Below are 18,449 nucleotides of genomic sequence, written 5' to 3' on the forward strand. Positions count from 1 at the left end.
TGCTTTCCACATCTTCTCATTGAATTCCTTCCATCCACTGTGTGTCTTCTCTCTGCGTCTTCCATTTGCTGTTACTGTGCCTCTCCCTTAACCCCCCCCCCCAATTGGTCTAGCACCCATCTTCTTCCCTCCGCTCCTGCATAGTCTGGCATCTGTCTTCTTCCCACTCTGTCTTCCACATTTCCCTTGGGGGTCTGTTCCTCTCCACCCTCCTTCAATGTCTGTTCTATTCCTTTCCACCACCACCCTTCCCTCCCTCCTTTACCATCTGTTCCTTTCTACTACCCTTCAGCTCCTCTCGCGTGGCCTATCTACCTTCCTTCCTCTTATTTTCATGGCACGTTACAATGTAATTTGTGCAAGCCACTGGAGCCTGCAAGCTCGGTCCCTGTCCCATCCCCACAAACCATCTCGCTTCTGTGCTCCTATTTTCTCCATTTCTAATATCTCCCCTATATATCTGTCATTGCCCCCCCTGTGTCCATATACCATCCCCATGGCATGTCCCCTTTATGTCTCTGTCCCTATGCCCCATGCACATAATTTCCCCTCTTTCTGTTACCTTCCTGTGTCCAGATTTCCCCTATCTTCCTCTTCCATACCAGTGTGTCTCTTCTTTTCAACCCCATCTAGCTTTTTTCCCTCTTTCTTCCCCCCCCCCTGCTTCTAGCATCTGGCTCACCTGCCAGTCCTTCCCTTTCTTTCCTGCTGTGGGTTTTTCTTTCCGACTTCATCCCCTTGGCCCAGAATCCTTTTCCCTTTCACTCCCTCCTTCCAATTTGAGCCGGGAACACTAGCGATCGCACGGTCCCCGCAGCCACTACCTGCCTGCCCAATTGATCCTAGTGTTTAGCCAGCTCTCTCCCTTCTCCTCACCTTAGTTTATAGGTTTTCTTTTTCGGCGACCTGCACGCTTTCCCAAAGAGCCGCGCACGCGCGGCTGCTCAGTGTTCAATCTTCTGCTCTGCTGCAACTTCCTGTTTCCGGTTGCGTCAGAGCAGAAGATCAAAACTGAGCAGCAGCGGGTGCGCGGCTCTCTGATAGCGTGCGGGTCGCCGAAAAAGAAAATCTACAAACTAAGGTGAGGAGAAGGGAGAGAGCTGGCTAAACACTAGAATCGATTGGGCAGGCGGGTGTGAGCTGCGGGGACCGCGCGATCCTTCATGCCTCACTGCGGGGACAAGACCATTCACCGCCCCGCGGGCGGTGAATGGCCTTGTCCCCGTCGCCGCAGCGACTGCTAGTTTTCTTCCCCGTTTTCGGCGGGTGACCCGCGGCTAAAATGCGGGTAAACCGCCACCGTGTCATTCTCTAATCTCAATCTGTATATTTTGAAGGCGGGAGGGGGGGGAAATATGATAAAGACATTTAAATACCTACGTAATATAAATGTGCATGAGTCAAGTCTCTTTCATTTGAAAGGAAACTGCAATGAGAGGGCATAGGATGAAGTTAAGAGGTGATAGGCTCCAGAGTAATCTAAGGAAATACTTTTTTATAGAAAGGATGGTAGATGCGTAGAACAGTTTCCCGGAAGAGGTGATGGAAACAGAGACTGTCTGAATTCAAGAGGGCCTGGGATAGGCACGTGGATCTCTCAGAGAGAGAAAGAGATAATGGTTACTGTGGATGGGCAGACTAGATGGGTTATTTGGTCTTTATCTGCCATCATATTTCTATGTTATTTCCATGCATTTTACTGATGTTTAACAGTTTTCTTTTACCTCACTAAAAGAACTCTATCAAGTTGATCTGATAGGCTCTTCCCTTTGTAAAATCAAGATACAACACTATCTTTCTTTAGCATTGTCTCGATAACTTTGCCCAGTATTAAAGCTAAGCAGGTCTGTAGTTACCTGCCTCATCTTTGTTCCCCCTTTACTAGAGGGGGACTAAAGCAGCTCTCTTCCAGTCTTCTTCAAGGACAAGAGGAACAGAGGTGTGAGGGGTGCAGTTGGTACATTCTTGAGCTCTTTTACTATCCTGAAAGTATCTGATCTAGCTACTTTTTCTCCCTTCTATTTTGCAGTCTGTAATAGAGTGGCGAGCACCCAGGAGGAAGGCATCCCGCTTCTAATGAGAGAGAAACAAAAAAAGGTAAAGTGATTAATATGGTAAAGGCACACAATATGCAAGAAATCTTTTTATTGAACAATCCTGCAGCAATTAAAGCTGATGCAAATACACTGATGCCTATTAATGAACAAAAATAAGAAGTGCATAGGTGAGGAACTGAAGTACAGAATAATCTGTAGATTGCTTCTGACTTTATTGAAAATATACCACATTGGAGGATTAAGTACCTCTTTACATTGGTGGAATCGGCAGTTTCTTTTGTATGTTGTGGGAATGCCTGAAGATAATAACATGGAGAAGAAATTGGAAACTATTAAACATTAGCAACTTAATTCTGACATGGATAATAGAGTATTTAGGAGTACATTTTGACAGTTGACTTTTTGACCAAGAATAGGATACATAAATTACAGGTACAGATCAAGAGGATACTCAGGAATTCAGAGCCAAAGTCCTGAGATCTGTAGGTTCTGAGATATGTGGTGGTGACCCTAGAAATCAGTGGTATGTGGTGACATTTACAGCACAGGATTCATTAAATATACCAAATAATAATGGCACCAACATTGCACCTTCTACCACAAAAACCAGATGGACTCAGCAATCCCTACTTCCCACTCACAAAAATAATAGCAAGGACTTGGCAGCCTTAACACCATAATCTTCCACTTCAGCAAGAACACCAAGAAAGGTAGCTTGGCGGTGCACAAGATGGTGGTGTAATCGTCGGCGACGCTCCTCAATCCTAGGCGGCTCGTAAATAATTTTGATTAGAACATCGCAGCTTTTTCTTCATTAAAGAGGTTATAAAGCAGTATTAAGTATGGCGGCTACACAACAAGCGAAATTAGAAATGGCTTTCGCGGCAGGAGGGACGGCAAAGCGTGTCAAACACGATCAGGTTACGCCGTGGAATACCTCTCCCTGCTGAAGCTGCGGACGTGCTGGATAAAAGTGAAATGTTGGCAGAATTTTGGAGCATTAAGAAAATGCTTCAAGATAATGCAGTCGAAATTGCTGAAGTAAAGGAAGAAGTGTTAAATATTAACAAGCAGATGGAGGTTGCCAATCAAAGAATGTTGTTATTAGAAAACAAAATGGAGCAGTTGGAGATTAATGCGGTTCAATGTAAAACTGACAGTCAAGATATTAAAGAAATGAAAAGACAACTTGAAGATTATGAGAATCGTGGAAGGAGGAAGAATGTGAAAATTATTGGTTTAGCTGAGAATTTGGAAGGAGGAAATGCTATTCAATTTTTGGAAAACCTTTTCCCAAAGCTACTACAGGTAAATTCAAAACACCCCCTAGAAATAGAACGAGCACACAAGATTCCATCTAAACGGTCAGCTAACCAAGTGAAGCCAAGGCCTTTAATCTTCAAGCTCTTAAGATTCCAGCAGGCTTTAGAGATTTTGAATTTGGCTAAAGCTGACAGAAACTTAAATTATAAAGGTTCAAAGTTGCTGTTCTTGCTGGATTTTGCAAAAAAAACACTGCAAACATACGGAAACAATTTCTTCAGTTAAGACCTCAAATGAAAGAAAAGGGTCTCAAATATGGCTTGTATTATCCTGCTAAAATGAGGGTGACAAGTGGAAATAGATCCTTATATTTTGAAGATCTGGAAAAGTTAAAGGACTTATTGACAAATTCTGAGCCAATGTCTATTTAAATAGTTTTAAGTTTAAAACCTAGTCTTTATAATATTTTTTGAAGTTTTTTTGACAGATTAACTTAAGGAAGAGGAAAAACTATAAAGTAAGAAAAGGATCAGCATCTACAATAAGACAGGGAAAAAAGGATGAGTATAATTGGAAGAAAAAGAAGAAGGGAAGAGGAAGAAAAGAAGAGGAATGGAGTAAGGAGGGAAAAATAGAAAAATAAAAGAGACCTATTCAGCCATATCTTTAGTTTGCTCATTAATGAAAAGATATTCATTTTCTGAAATATCAACTTCAGTTAGAGTTTAATTTAAATACATTAGACATGCTTAATGATATAAGCAAAGGAAGAGGGGGCGTGGCTTGTGAAACGAATGAGGTCTGTTTCTTGGTCCCGAAACTGTCCTGCAAAAATCCTGCCGCCTGGTCAGATATCTGGAGGCAATTTCCTTAGGTAAGAAGGATTCACAGAAGGCCCAAAGAAATTGCCTGTTTTATTTTCAGAATACATTCAGTTATATATCCTTCACATGGGTCAGTGGTAACCATCACAGGAAAAGGGGGATGGACAAGAGAGGGGAGGGGGTGTGTGAGCAGGATATGTACATGGCAGGGGGGTTTGAGCCTTCATTGTCTTAAAGACGAAACTTCGTTAACATGATTAAATGACCTCTTCCCAAACCATCGAGAGAGTAAACACGAACATTCTACATTTGATTACCTCCAGCACAGACAGGAACAAAAGACATAAAATACGTGTGTCCTTTTTAAATGTGTCCTTTCATAGACAGAGACAGAAAACTTATCTTTTCAAATGTGTCCTTTCAGCTTGGAAGCGCATGGCAATAGTCGGGTGAACGGTGAGCTCCGTCCCGATAGATCGTTTTAAAGATTATTTGTTACAAAAGTTAACTTTTCTTGTCGGATATGGGAGAGTTAATTATAAATATGGCGTCTGGAAAGAATAACAAAGCTGATTCAGCTTTTGTGATGCCGGCAAGTGCAAAAAGAGCCAAACCCGAGCCTCCGACCCCTTCGAAAAAACAGGCTGAGAAGGAAGTTGTTGAAACAGCTGAAATATTGAAGGAACTGAAAGCAATTAGAGAAATTGTGCTAGAAAACTCCAAGGATATTAAAGAGGTTAAGAAGGAAGTAAATATTCTTAACAGGAAAATGGAGCTGGTGGAAAATAAGATTGTTAATCTTAATGATAGAATGCTGGCAGTTGAAGCAGATTTATTCAAATTCAAGCTGGTGCAGAAGAAAATGGATATACTTACGCAAATGCTGGAGGATTGTAGTAATAGGCCTCTCAACTTTAAATATCCTATTGAAATCGAAAGAGCTCACAGAATACCAGTCAGGAGGAATGATACTCAAAGGGGACCTTGTCCAATAATATTCAAGCTCTTAAGACATCAGCAAGTATTGGATATTATTCGGCTGGCTAAAGAAAATAAGAACTTAAAGTTTCAGGACTCTCGCATACACTTTGTTCCAGATTTTGCTCCTGCCACTGCAGCTCAGAAGTCTTGGAGCAAAATATGGGCTGATTTATCCAGCGATGATGAAAGTGACTTTCAAGAATAAAACAACGAATTTCAAGGAACCAGAAGAGTTGCAGGACTTTTTGCAGAAACAAGAGGAACTTATGATTACATAGAGACATGGACTTTATTATTTATTTTTTAGATGCTCTGTGTTGCATTTCAATTTCTTTAAAAGATGCAGTTCAATGTATTATATATTTGGTGCTTTTAATACAGTCATTAATACAGTTAGTATAGTTTACTGGCTTTAGAATTGAAATGGTTTCATATTTGGAATCTTATCCTTTTATGGAGTTATGGAATCACTTACAGGCTGTTTATTTTTGATGCTAATGTAGTTTTGATGAGTAACCTCATATGGTATTACTTATATAGTAATATGCTTTTATGTCAAAAGATTATTGGAATGAAAAAGGATGGAAAAGGAAAGGAAGGGAAAAGGAAGAGGTAGGAAGGAAAAAAAAGGAAAGGAAAGGAGAAAAAAAATTTTTTTTGTTATGAATCACTATTCTTAATATTGATTGGGGTTCTACATAAAAGTTTTGTTTGGTTTTTATTAAAGAAAATTATTTTAAGGGGGTCGGTTTAGATATTAGGGATTTGAGGAAGGGGTTTAATTGTTAAAATATTCTTTAACTTATGATTATAGATTTTTTTTGTTTTTGAATGTTCTATGGGGGGGAATTCTCTTTACCTGATTATCTATGTGCGTTTTCAAGCTTACACATTTATTAAAGGGTGGGGGGGTGGGGATAGGGTGGAGGGATGGGGAGGGGAGGGGGAGTGGGATGATTAATGTTTCTTTAAGACATGAAGTTGGGAAAAGTGCAGAAATTGAAATGTTTATTTTCTGGAAAAAAAGGGATGGGGGATTAGGGGAAGGGGAGATGGGGTGGGAAAGAAATTATATCTTAAATATGTGCTGATGTCTGATCATAATATTTATTTTAGAGTTATATGTCAAATTTTAATCAGAAAAATAGATGGATTTTAAAATTTTCTCTATAAATGTCAATGGTTTAAATCACCCAATTAAGAGGAAGAAATTGTTAGCTTTTCTACATAAACAGAATGCGGATGTATATCTCATTCAAGAGACACATCTTTCCGGGATTGAATCTAAGAAGCTAACAGAGGGTTGGGTATCTAAATGTTTGTTTGCACCTGCTGTAGGGAAAAAAGCTGGGGTAGCTTTTCTTATAAATAGGAAATGTAGTGCTGATTTTCAATTAATAAATTCTGATCCTTTAGGAAGATGGGTGCATATCAAAATGGTTCTGGGAAATACAACCCTGGATTTATTTAATTTGTATGCTCCTAATTCGAATCAAATGGAGTTTTTCAAACAAATTCAACAAATATTATTACCACTGGCTGCTTCTAATTTAGTGGTAGCTGGTGATTTCAATGCTGTAATGGATCCAATTTTGGATAAGAGACCAAGCAGAATTATGAAATCGTTAGGTTTAGATAATTTGGTACAATCTTGTGATTTAGTTGATATATGGCGTATTCTTCATTTTAATGATCAGGAATTTTCTTTTTGTTCTCAGGTCCACAAGTCTTTTTCACGAATTGATTATATATTTGTATCTAATAATATAGCACAGCGTGTGATGAAAGCAGTTATTGATCCTATTGTAATTTCGGACCATGCTGTTGTGTGGATTGACTTTCAGAATGATGATTTAGTATATTCTAAATCAATTTGGAGATTTGATAATGCTTTACTTGCGGATTCGAACTTTCTGGAAGATCTTAAATTAAAGATGAATGAATTCTTTCAAATTAATAATTCGGATAATATAAATGTTGAGATTTTATGGGATGCTTTTAAAGCAACAATGAGAGGTAATATTATTTCATATTCAGCATTTATTAAAAAACAACTTAAAAAACAATTTGTTGATTTGGAAAAAGAAATTAAAGTATTAGAAAATAAATTAATTGAGAAATGGGAACATAATATATTGCAAAAATTATTAAAAGCAAAAGCTAAGTATAATGAGATTTCTTCTCAATTTGTGAGGAAAGATATATTCTCTCGGTAAGTTCAGTATTATGGTAATTCAAACAAGGCTGGAAGATTACTAGCAAATTTTCTTAAAGCAAAAAAAAGGAAATCTAAAATTATTGCAATTAAAGATATGCAGGGCAATACACACACTAATATTAAGGATATTTTAACACAGTTTCTTGATTTTTATAAAGATCTATATTCTTCTGATACTTATGAAAATAAAGAACAAGATGGGTTAGATTTTTTAAATTCACTTAATGGACCAAATGTTCCGGATCATATAAAAAGAAGTTTAGAAGATCCTATATCTTTAAAAGAAGTAGAATCAGCATTGAAATCTCTTAGAGTTGGATCCGCTCCAGGTGGCGATGGATATACTGTTGAATTTTATAAATCATTTCAAAATATTATTTTACCATATCTATTAAATTTATATCAGTACCAAATGAATAATGGGAATATATCAGGTACTATGGCTGATTCTGTAATTATTGTCTTGCCAAAACCAAACAGGGATCCTACTTTGGTTTCAAATTACAGGCCTATCTCTTTATTAAATGTAGATGGTAAATTGGTTGCTAAAGTATTAGCATCAAGATTGGCAAAAGCTCTTCCTTTTATTATTGATGTTCACCAAACAGGATTTATTGCTAAAAGGCATTCCTCAAATAATACTAGATTAGCATTTCACTCTTTAAATTTAGCAAAAAATATTAATGATCCAGCTTTTCTAGTATCTTTAGATGCAGAAAAAGCATTTGATAGAGTGGAATGGAGTTTTATGTATCAAGCTTTAGAATGGTTTGGTATAGGCCCCGGTTTTATTAAAATGATTCAGACATTGTATAGCTCTCCTGGTGTAAGATTATATATTAATAATAATTTATCAGATAGATTTAACTTGCTAAGGGGGGTTAGACAAGGATGTCCTTTATCCCCCTTACTTTTTGATGTTGTTCTTGAACCCTTATTAATTGCAATTAATCAAACTAAGGGAATAAAAGGAATCCCATACTCTAACTGGGAATTTAAACTTTCTGCATATGCAGATGATATTTTACTGTATTTAAGAGAACCGGGGAATACCATTCCATGTTTACTTAATCTTCTAGAGCAGGGGTGTCCAATGTCGGTCCTCGAGGGCCGCAGTCCATTCGGGTTTTCAGGATTTCCCCAATGAATATGCATGAGATCTATTAGCATACAATGAAAGCAGTGCATGCAAATAGACCTCATGTATATTCATTGGGAAAATCCTGAAAATCCGACTGGACTGCGGCCCTCGAGGACCGACATTGGACACCCCTGTTCTAGAGAAATTTGGAAAATTTTCTGGATATAAAATTAATTGGAGTAAATCTGAAGTTCTTCCAATTAATGTTCATTGGATTATTTGATTCATATTCATTTATATGGAAAGATGAAGGTTTAAAATACTTAGGTATTATTATCAAAAATACAATTGATGACACAGTGAAAGAAAATGAAAAACTTTTATTAAGAAAGATAACAGAAATGTGTGAGCAATGGAATCCTTTACATCTCTCTTGGTGGGGAAGAGTTCAAACAATTAAAATGATGATATTGCCTGTGGTTTGTTATCAAATTAGTATGATACCAATATTTTTTCAGGGGTCATTTTATAAAAAGTTACACAATGTTCTTACAAAATTTGTTTGGTTTGGGAAAAGACCCAGAATTGCTTTAGCATCATTACAAAGAACCATTATGGAGAGAGGGGTAAATTTTTATAGGTACCATCAAGCCTATATTCTAAGACAGGGTATGTATTGGATCCTCCCAGATCTCATGGAGAATGTACCTGATTGGTTATATTTAGAATGGCGGCTCCTGTTCCCATTACATTTAGAACATGTAGTTAGTATAAAATTGCCTAGGAAATACAAAGATAATAGAATTTTACTTGATACTTGGAAGACCTTAAGATATATTAGTAATTTATCACCAGATCATAACATAAAGAACATAAGAACATAAGCAGTGCCTCCGCCGGGTCAGACCATAGGTCCGTCCTGCCCAGCAGTCCGCTCCCGCGGCGGCCCAAACAGGTCACGACCTGTCTGAATCACCTTGGTTTCCCATTGAAGTCCTATCTTCCCATCGAAGTCCTAACCCTCCGGTCTTGCACATGCACGACCTGGTTGGGTTTCTATACTTATTACCTGGATACCTCTCTCAGTATCCCACGATCCCTTTATCCCTCAGGAATCCGTCCAATCCCTGTTTGAATCCCTGTACCGTACTCTGCCTGATCACTTCCTCCGGTAGCGCATTCCAAGTGTCCACGACCCTCTGGGTGAAAAAAAACTTCCTTGCATTTGTTTTGAACCTATCTCCCTTCAGTTTCTCCGAATGCCCCCTCGTACCTGTTGTCCCCTTCAGTCTGAAGAATCTGTCCCTATCCACCCTCTCTATGCCTCTATCCAATTGCTAAATCATTAAATCAATCTATCTGGGTAAACTCCAGGATCAAGATGGGCGGATTTAAAATCGTCTGGAAACAGTGGATAATTGCAGGTATAAGGACATTGAATGATGTCATTTCAGAAGGATCACTGCTTAGTTTTTCACAATTGCAACATAAATTTGGCTTAAATAAAACACAATATTTTAAATGGATGCAATTGAAGCAGGCCATTCAGGTAGGGTTCCCTGAATGGAAGGGTCTTAATACTCAATATAGCTTACAGGTTCTCTGTTTTCAGGCGGATTTTTTGGGACACCAAGCCGCAAAATGGTATAAATTGTTATATGGATTTTTAAATAAAAAAAAAGAAAACTGGACTTAGGGATATTTGGAGTATTGAGATTGGGCAGATAATTTCTGCATCTCAATGGCCACGATTTTGGTCCTGGAGATTAAGATCTACAAAGTCAGCATCTATGAGTCAAACGTGGATGTTTTTGTTACATTGAGTTTTATGGACCCCTACGCGTTTACGAAAGATAGATAGCACTAGATCCAATAGATGCTGGCATTGTAGATTAGAAGTTTGGACGTTAGATCATTTAATTTATTTTTGTCTCTGTATAAATGCTTTTTGGAAACTAATTTGGCCCCAAATTAATAAATTATTAGAAAACCATGTAGGACTCTCATATTATTTGGTACAGCAATGAGAACTCAGAGTCCGATTTCTGCAAATAATAACAAATTATTATTAATATTGACAGGGATTGCCATGCAACAAATTACTCAAAATTGGAAAGATTATACTAAATTAAATTATACATTTTGGTGGAATTCAGTTTGTCACATATATAAGATGGAAAAGATGTTAGCGATACAACAAGGGAATCTTCATAATTTTAAAAAAATATGGGAACCATTGACTAATTATTCTAATGATCAGATATCATAGCACATAGATAGAAGATATGTGGGGGTAGGGTGGGAAATGTATATCATATGGAATTAGGAATATTGATAAAAAAGGGGGTATTTATTTTATATTACAAGATTATTTGTTTGTAAATACAAGTGATATGTGAAAATCGTTTGTATTATGTTTAATTCACTTGTAAGAATTCAAAATGAATAAATTAAAAATTAAAAAAACAAATAAGCAAAGGAAGAATCTATATGATGACATGGTTTTTAGCTATTTTAATTGAGCAATATTTGTTGTTTTTATGAATATTTTATTAAATGAAAAGATGGTTTAATGTATGTTAAAAGTTAGTGGATTAGTCAATATTTCTGCATTTTTGGATGGTTTTAATAAAACTTTTAAAGAGATTCATGACAGTTAGGAAGTATGAATTATTTAATAGAAGTGGAATTCTGTTATGAATTTGTTCTATAGGTATGTTTATTTTAACTTCCACTTATAAGGTTTTTGAGGGGGAAAAGGGAAAGAAGGGGAAGAAAAGGAGTGATATAAAAAAAAGGAAAAGAAAAAGAGGAAATAGAAAAGGAGAAAGATGAGATGGGGAAGGAAAAGAAAAAGAAGGGAAAAAGGTGTAAAAAGATAAGAAGGAAAATGGTAGAAGGGAGAAAAGTGTGAAGAAAGGAAGGAAAAGGGAAGAAAAGAGGAAAAATAGGAAGAAATAAAATAAAAAAGGGGAACAGAAAAAAATGTTATTTATGAAATATGAATTGTTTATTAAGAAAGATAATTCTTACTTTTGACTTCAAAGGTTCTATATAATTTTGTCTTGAGTTATACGGGTGTATGATTTTGCTATTGGTAATACTAATTGATTTAATGTCAATGTTAATTTGATGGACATGTAAAACATGAAATAGTTTTTATGATGTCAGTTTAAGAGTAGTTTGGGACTATTGACTTGATAACAAGAATCATAATTTTTTTTTTCAAAGGATAATAAAATTTATATGGTAATGATAAGGTATAAATTGGTAAACTTGATTTAACTAAACATTTTAAAAATGGGTTCTATTAATTATACATCACTTAGTGTTGAAAGAGGGGAAGGGTTTAATAAGAGGGTTTATGATCTTATAATGAATAATGGGCTTAGAGGGAGGGTGGGGGGAGGGTGGGATTTATATTTATAATATACAATGATAAGATGTTCAAGTGGTCTAATTAATAGTGTTTATTATGAATTTTGTACACTTGATGAAAGTTTAAAAATGAATAAAGAATTTAAAAAAAAACACCAACTTATTTATTATAAATATTAAGATCACATTATTATTAAGGGTATGAATGTGGGATTATTGTTTCATAATGCATTAATGAATAAATCTATTATTTTTAAATATTGTAAGAGGAAATATGTGCTAGAATGTTGCCTGGGGGTGGTATTGTGATTGCTAATCCTATGTGTGTTCCAAGGCAATCAATTTATGTGGGGGTGAGGGAGGGAAAAGGGAGGTTTGTTTGTTTTTTCCCCAAAATCAAGGGTGGTGGATAGGGAATGATGGGATTGAAGAAGATCAATTTAACTTTGCATTAGTTTTTATCTGTATAATGTTGTCTAATCATATCAAATTAAATAAATTTAAATATCATTGTTGGAGTATACATTGTGACATTCCCATCCCCAAGGATGACCCTGTCAAGGGTAGGATAAGGGTTAAGCCGACTCCCCTACCCAGGAATCCCGAAGCAGGTAGAGCCTCAGAGGTTGTAGAGGACAGGGCTGCCTATCCTGAGGAGAATGAATGTGATGCAAACTTAGTTCCCTTTCCCGAGCCAAAGCCCGTCAGGAAAACAAGCTCCCTTAGGAGATACAATCAGCTCTCAGAGTGTAATTTTACCACTGAGCTGAGAGGGAGCCAGAGAGCCTCCAAAGCAGTACCTCAGCCACCTAAGACTGGGAGTGACACTTCTCCCTTAAAGCAGCTCTCAAAGAGTCTGAGAGGGAAAGCTCAGGAAGGGCTGGCAGAAAGAATCCTCCTGGCCAGGCAAGGGCAAGCACCCAAACCAGAACCTATGGATTGGGAAAGTCCTGTACCACAGGGCATGGCAGAGCAAGAGGTTCTAGTGGAGCAAATGGAAATGGCAGAATCTGTAATGCCTGGAGTGGATTCCTTGGAACCCATGGATGTAAGTATGGCAGTTTCCTGCCCATGAATTATTCTTTTGTTTTTTGAAGCTTGCCTTAAAGAGTGTTTGTTGGGACTATTTTTGATTACAAGGACCTGGCAAAGCATGTTTTTGAAAACTGTTTTGTTGTTGCACAGCAGCTGGGGCTGGGCTGGAAGCAGTACTGAACTGTTGCTTAGCACTAATTGAGCTACTCCACACCAGCTGGGAGAGAGCGTTGTAAGAAGCTGGTGTGTGTCTGGTGTTAGTACTGCAGCAAGACTGGGAACTTACAGGATTGGGGTTGGGTTCACAAAAGACCTCGGGTTGGGTAATTTTGTGGGTGCTTGTGCAAAGCTTTTTGTGTAAGAGTGAACCCGACAATCCTGTTCCTGCAACATCAGGACCGGAGTGCTGCATAGTGCTGGAGTTTTTGTTTGGCTTGTTTAAGAACCAAGGACCTGGTGAAGACCGGGACTAAGATAAACTAAAGTCCAGGGATCCTTGGAGTATAATGAACTGAGAACTGTGAGTTTGGCATTCCTTGAAAGAATGGTTAAAGACTGTGCTGAACTGAGAACATAACATAAGAAGTGCCATCCCCGGAACAGATCCTAGGTCCATCAAGTCCGGCGATCCGCACACGCGGAGGCCCCGCCAGGTGTACCCTGGCATAGTTTTAGTCCCCATATCACTCTGAGCTTCTCATAAGGAGAAGGGCATCTAGATTATCCTTACCCATGTCACTTTATGCTTCTCATAAGGAGATGTACATCTAACTTATCCTTAAATCCTAGAACGGTGGATTCCGCAATTACGTCTTCAGGGAGAGCATTCCAGGTGTCCACCACTCGTCACGTGAAGCAGAACTTCCTAATATTTGTTCTGAACTTGTACCCCCTTAGCTTCAGTCCATGTCCTCTTGTCTGTGTCACATTGGACATTGTAAATAATGTTTTTTCCTGCTCTATTTTGTCGATTCCTTTCAGTATTTTGAAAGTCTCGATCATATCCCCTCGCAGTCTCCTCTTCTCAAGGGAGAACAATCCCAGTCTCTTAAGTCGTTCCTCGTATTCCAAGTTCTCCATGCCCTTTATTAGCTTTGTTGCTCGTCTCTGCACCCTCTCGAGCATTTTTATATCCTTCTTTAGGTATGGAGACCAATGTTGGACGCAGTATTCCAAGTGTGGTCTGACCATCGCCCTATAAAGCGGCATTATTACTTTCTCCAATCTACTCGTGATTCCCTTCTTTATCATGCCTAGCATTTTATTCGCGTTCTTCACTGCCGCTGCGCATTATGCCAATGGCTTCAAAGTCCTATCGATTAATACGCCCAGGTCCTTTTCCTGTTTGGTTTTTCCCAGAGTTGCATCTGGCATACTATACTTGTGTTCCTTATTTTTTCTGCCTAAGTGCATCACTTTGCATTTTTCCACATTAAACTTCATCTGCCATTTATCTGCCCAATTCTCCAATCGGCTCAAGTCACTCTGGAGTTCCTCACTGTCCTTCTGCGATTTGATGGCCCGGCATAGCTTTGTGTCATCTGCAAACTTGATGCTCTATCCCCTGCTCAATCCGGCTTCCGAACAGGCCACAGCACAGAGTCAGTACTCCTAGATATCATCGATGACAGCTGGTCAATACTCAACAAAGGCAGCGATGCCCTACTAGTCCTACTTGACCTCAGTGCTGCATTTGGCATGGTCGACCACCACCTTCTCATATCCAGACTCTATGACCTTGGAATCAAGGACTCTGCCCTCCAATGGTTCACCTTCCTCCACCAAAGGACCCAAACTGTCCTAGGGACGCACAAATCTAACCCCAAGCCTATTAAATATGGCGTTTCCCTAGGCGTCCTTCTATCCCCCCTCCTATTCAACTGCTACATCAGACCTGTCATTGATATAGCGCAAAAGTACAACATTAAAATCCACTCCTATGCCGATGACATCCAGCTGCTCCTCCCACTAGGCTCCTCCCACTAGGCGAAAACCTCCAACACTGCCTCTCTGACATGAAAACCTGGATGACAAACTACAACTGAACGCCTCTAAGACCGAACTCTTATGGATCAGGAACAAAAACACCAAATACACAAGCCCAACACTATCATGGGACTCCACTCTACTAACGGCAACAGATCAAGTACACAGCCTAGGAGTAACCTTAGACGGACAACTATCCATATCCACCCACATATCCCAAGTAGTCTCTACCTCCTTCTACTACCTCCGCCAACTGAGAAGGATCAAACCCTACATCTCCACACCTGACCTAGCCCAACTCCTCTAAGCATATGTCCTCTCCAGAATGGATTATTGCAACTCCCTATTTAATGGAATAACCAAAAAAGATCTCAAGCACCTCCAACGGGTCCAAAATGCAGCTATCCGCCTCCTACACTACCGCCTCAACTACCATGATCCCATCTCCCCAGCACTCCGCGCTGAACACTGGCTCCCAATTAGCCAACGCTGTGCATTCAAGGCCGTGGCAATAGCACACAAAAGAATTTATGCCACCACCCCCTCCTACATAAAATCCAAGCTACCCATCTACATCCCCACCCGCACCCTCCGCTCAGAAATGGAGATACGCCTATGCATTCCCCCTGGAAGGTCCCTCCTCTCAGAAACCGCCCGCAAACGCTCCTACAGCCACTTCATTCCCCAACTCTGGAACCAACTCCCCCCTCAACTCAGACTACAGAACTCACTAATGACATTCCGGAAAATGGTAAAGACCCTCCTCTTCAACTAAAGATCACTCTCAGTCTACACCCAACCCCTTAAACCCCACCTCTACCCTTCTTTCTCCATTCTAATCTTCTGCCTAAATTTCTGTATAGTCCACTCTCAGCCTATACTCAAATAACTTGTATCTAAACTAAACTACTTATATTTAAACTACTGTTCTTAATTTGCTTTATAGTCCCTATATTTAAATGCACAGTCTCGTATGTCCAAGTATTTAAATCTACTGTATAATCTTATATGTCCAATTCACTCCATTGTGAATGTTTACTTGTAAACCGTTCTGAGCTACTGGGAGGACGGGATAAAAATCTAAATAAATAAATAAAATTATCTCACTGGATGTTCCATCCTCTAGGTCGTTGGTGAAAATATTAAATAAGATGGGCCCAAGTACTGAGCCCTGAGTCACACCACTAGTCACATTCTCCCAGTCTGAGAACTTCCCATTGATGCCCACTCTCTTCCTTCTGTTCTCCAGCCATTTGCCTATCCATCTTAGTATATCACCTTCTATTCCATGGCCTTGCAGTTTCCTGAGGAGTCTTACTTGTGGAACCTTGTCGAACACTTTCTGAAAATCCAAGTATGTAATATCCACCGGTTCTCCATTATCAATTTGTCTGTTCACTGTCTCAAAAAATTGAAGTAGATTTGTCAAACATGACTTCCCTTTCCTGAATCCATATTGGCTGGCTTTCATCAGGTCGTGTGTGTCTAAGTGCCAGGTTATGCTATCCTTGAATAGCGCCTCAACCATCTTCCCAGGGACCGACGTGAGAATCACAGGTCTATAGTTGCCCGGTATTCCTTTTGATCCTTTTTTAAATATCGGCGTGACGTTCACTATCTTCCAGTCGTCTGGTATCTGTCCTGTTTTGATTGACAGGTTGGCAAGTTTTTGCAATAGTTCTCCAATTTCCACTTTTAGCTCTTTCAAGACTCTCGGATGAATTCTGTCCGGTCCAGGAGATTTGTCACTTTTGAGTTTGTCGATCTGGCAGTAAATATGGCCCAAGTCCACTTCTACTGTGGTAAGGCTATCCTCTGTTACTCCTTTGAACACTTTCACTGCTTCCAAATTGTTGCAGTGTCTTCCTTTGTAAAGACAGACGCAAGGAAGGAATTTAGTCTGTCTGCGATTTGTTTGTCTTCCTTGATGTACCCTTTCCTTCCCTGGTTGTCCAGCGGTCCCACTGCCTCTTTTGCGGGTTTTCTCCCTTTTACGTACCCGAAGAAGGGCTTGAAGTTTTTGGCCTCCTGCGCTATTTTCTCCTTATAGCCCTTTTTGGCATCCCTCACCGCCCTGTGACACTTCTTCTGATCATCCTTGTGTTTGTTCCAAGTTTTGGTTGTTTTCGTGCGTTTCCATGCTTTAAAGGGGTCCTTCTTTTCTTTTATGGCTTCCTTCACCTCTTTAGTAAGCCACGCCGGCTCTCTTTTGCCTTTGGTTTTCTTTGCTTTGGACATACGTGGAATGTAGAGGCTTTGTGCTTCTGTGATAGTATTTTTCAGAAGGGACCATGCCTGTTCTACCGTTTTGACTTTGCCCATTTTTTTTTCTTGATCCGTTGTTTCACCATGGCTCTCATGCTATCGTATCTTCCCCTTTTAAAGTTTAAAGTCATGGTTGAGGTTTTAGTACCTTTTCCCTTCCCGACATCGAATTTGAAGTTGATCATGTTGTAATCGCTCGTCCCCAGCGGAACCGTGACTTCTACTGCCTTTGCCGGCCCCGTAATGCCGTTTAGGACCAAGTCCAAGGTGACGTTTCCTCTTGTTGGCTCTCCCACCAATTGTTCCAGGAACATTGCTTCCTTGCCACAATTTGAGGTTCCCAGGTCCCAGTCTATCCCCGGAAAATTGAAATCCCCCAAGATTATGACATTACCTGTCTTACATCCGTGTTTAATTTCCTCTATCATTTCCAAGTCTGTTTCCTCCCCCTATCCTGGCGGTCGGTAGTAAAGGCCAATCTTTGTGTCAGCACCATTGTGTCTGGGAATCTTTATTCAGAGGGATTCCAGCTTCTCTTTCCCTTCTGTCATAGTCTCTCACAGATTCTATTCCTTCACGAACATATAGGGCAATACCTCCACCTTTCTGCGCCACTCTATCTCTTCTGTACAGTTTGTATCCCTGTAGTATTGTATCCCATTTGTTTTCGTCATTCCACCAGGTTTCTGTTATGCCAATGATTTCCAGTTCGTCATTTTTTTGCTATTGCTTCTAATTCTCCCATTTTGTTTCTCAAACTTCTAGCGTTCATATACATACATTTGAGTTCCCTTTGTGTTACCTTCTTGGACTCTTTTTAAGCTTAGCAATCTCCCCTGGTTCTTTCATGGTATTCTTTGCTGCTCCTGTGCTGTCTCTCTTGTATGCTTTGTGGTCGTCCCCTCCTGTGTCTGAATAGTTGTCCGTAGTTTCTTCTTTGGGACATCCTGTCGCCCGGACCATCAACTGGTGGTCGACTGTCGGCTTTCCCCTGTCCTTTAGTTTAAAGCCTTCTCGATGGCCTTCTTCATGTTGCCTGCCAATACTCTTGCTCCTTCCTCGTTGAGATGCAGTCCGTCCTTCCTGTAGTACTTACTTCTTCCCCAGAATGTTGTCCAGTTGCGCACGAAGTCAAAGCCTTCCTCTTCGCACCATCGTCTCAACAAGGCATTGATTGCTTGCAGTTCCCCTTGTCTCCTTCCAACCGCTCTTGGTACCGGGAGGATCTCGGAGAAGGCCACCTTTACCTCCCTTATCTTCAGTATTCTTCCGAGTGAGCTGAGGACTTAGCAATGGGACAGAAGTATTGCCTTTTGCTATTTTTTTTATGCTGAGACAAAGTCAGCTTTGTTGCTTTGGTT

General features: G+C 39.5%; 1 protein-coding gene across 3 annotated transcripts in view; it reads left to right on the forward strand.

Moving 5' to 3' along the window:
• KIF22 (kinesin family member 22) overlaps positions 1 to 18,449 on the forward strand; it is a 196,451-nt gene that overhangs the window by 146,297 nt on the left and 31,705 nt on the right. For all 3 annotated transcript variants that reach the window (XM_033946061.1, XM_033946063.1, XM_033946062.1), the window contains one exon: positions 2,030 to 2,097. In XM_033946061.1, the coding sequence (XP_033801952.1) occupies positions 2,030 to 2,097 (68 nt within the window). The remainder of the gene's footprint in view (positions 1 to 2,029; positions 2,098 to 18,449) is intronic.

The sequence above is a fragment of the Geotrypetes seraphini genome, chromosome 5 (assembly GCF_902459505.1).
Source record: "Geotrypetes seraphini chromosome 5, aGeoSer1.1, whole genome shotgun sequence".
NCBI lineage: Eukaryota > Metazoa > Chordata > Amphibia > Gymnophiona > Dermophiidae > Geotrypetes > Geotrypetes seraphini.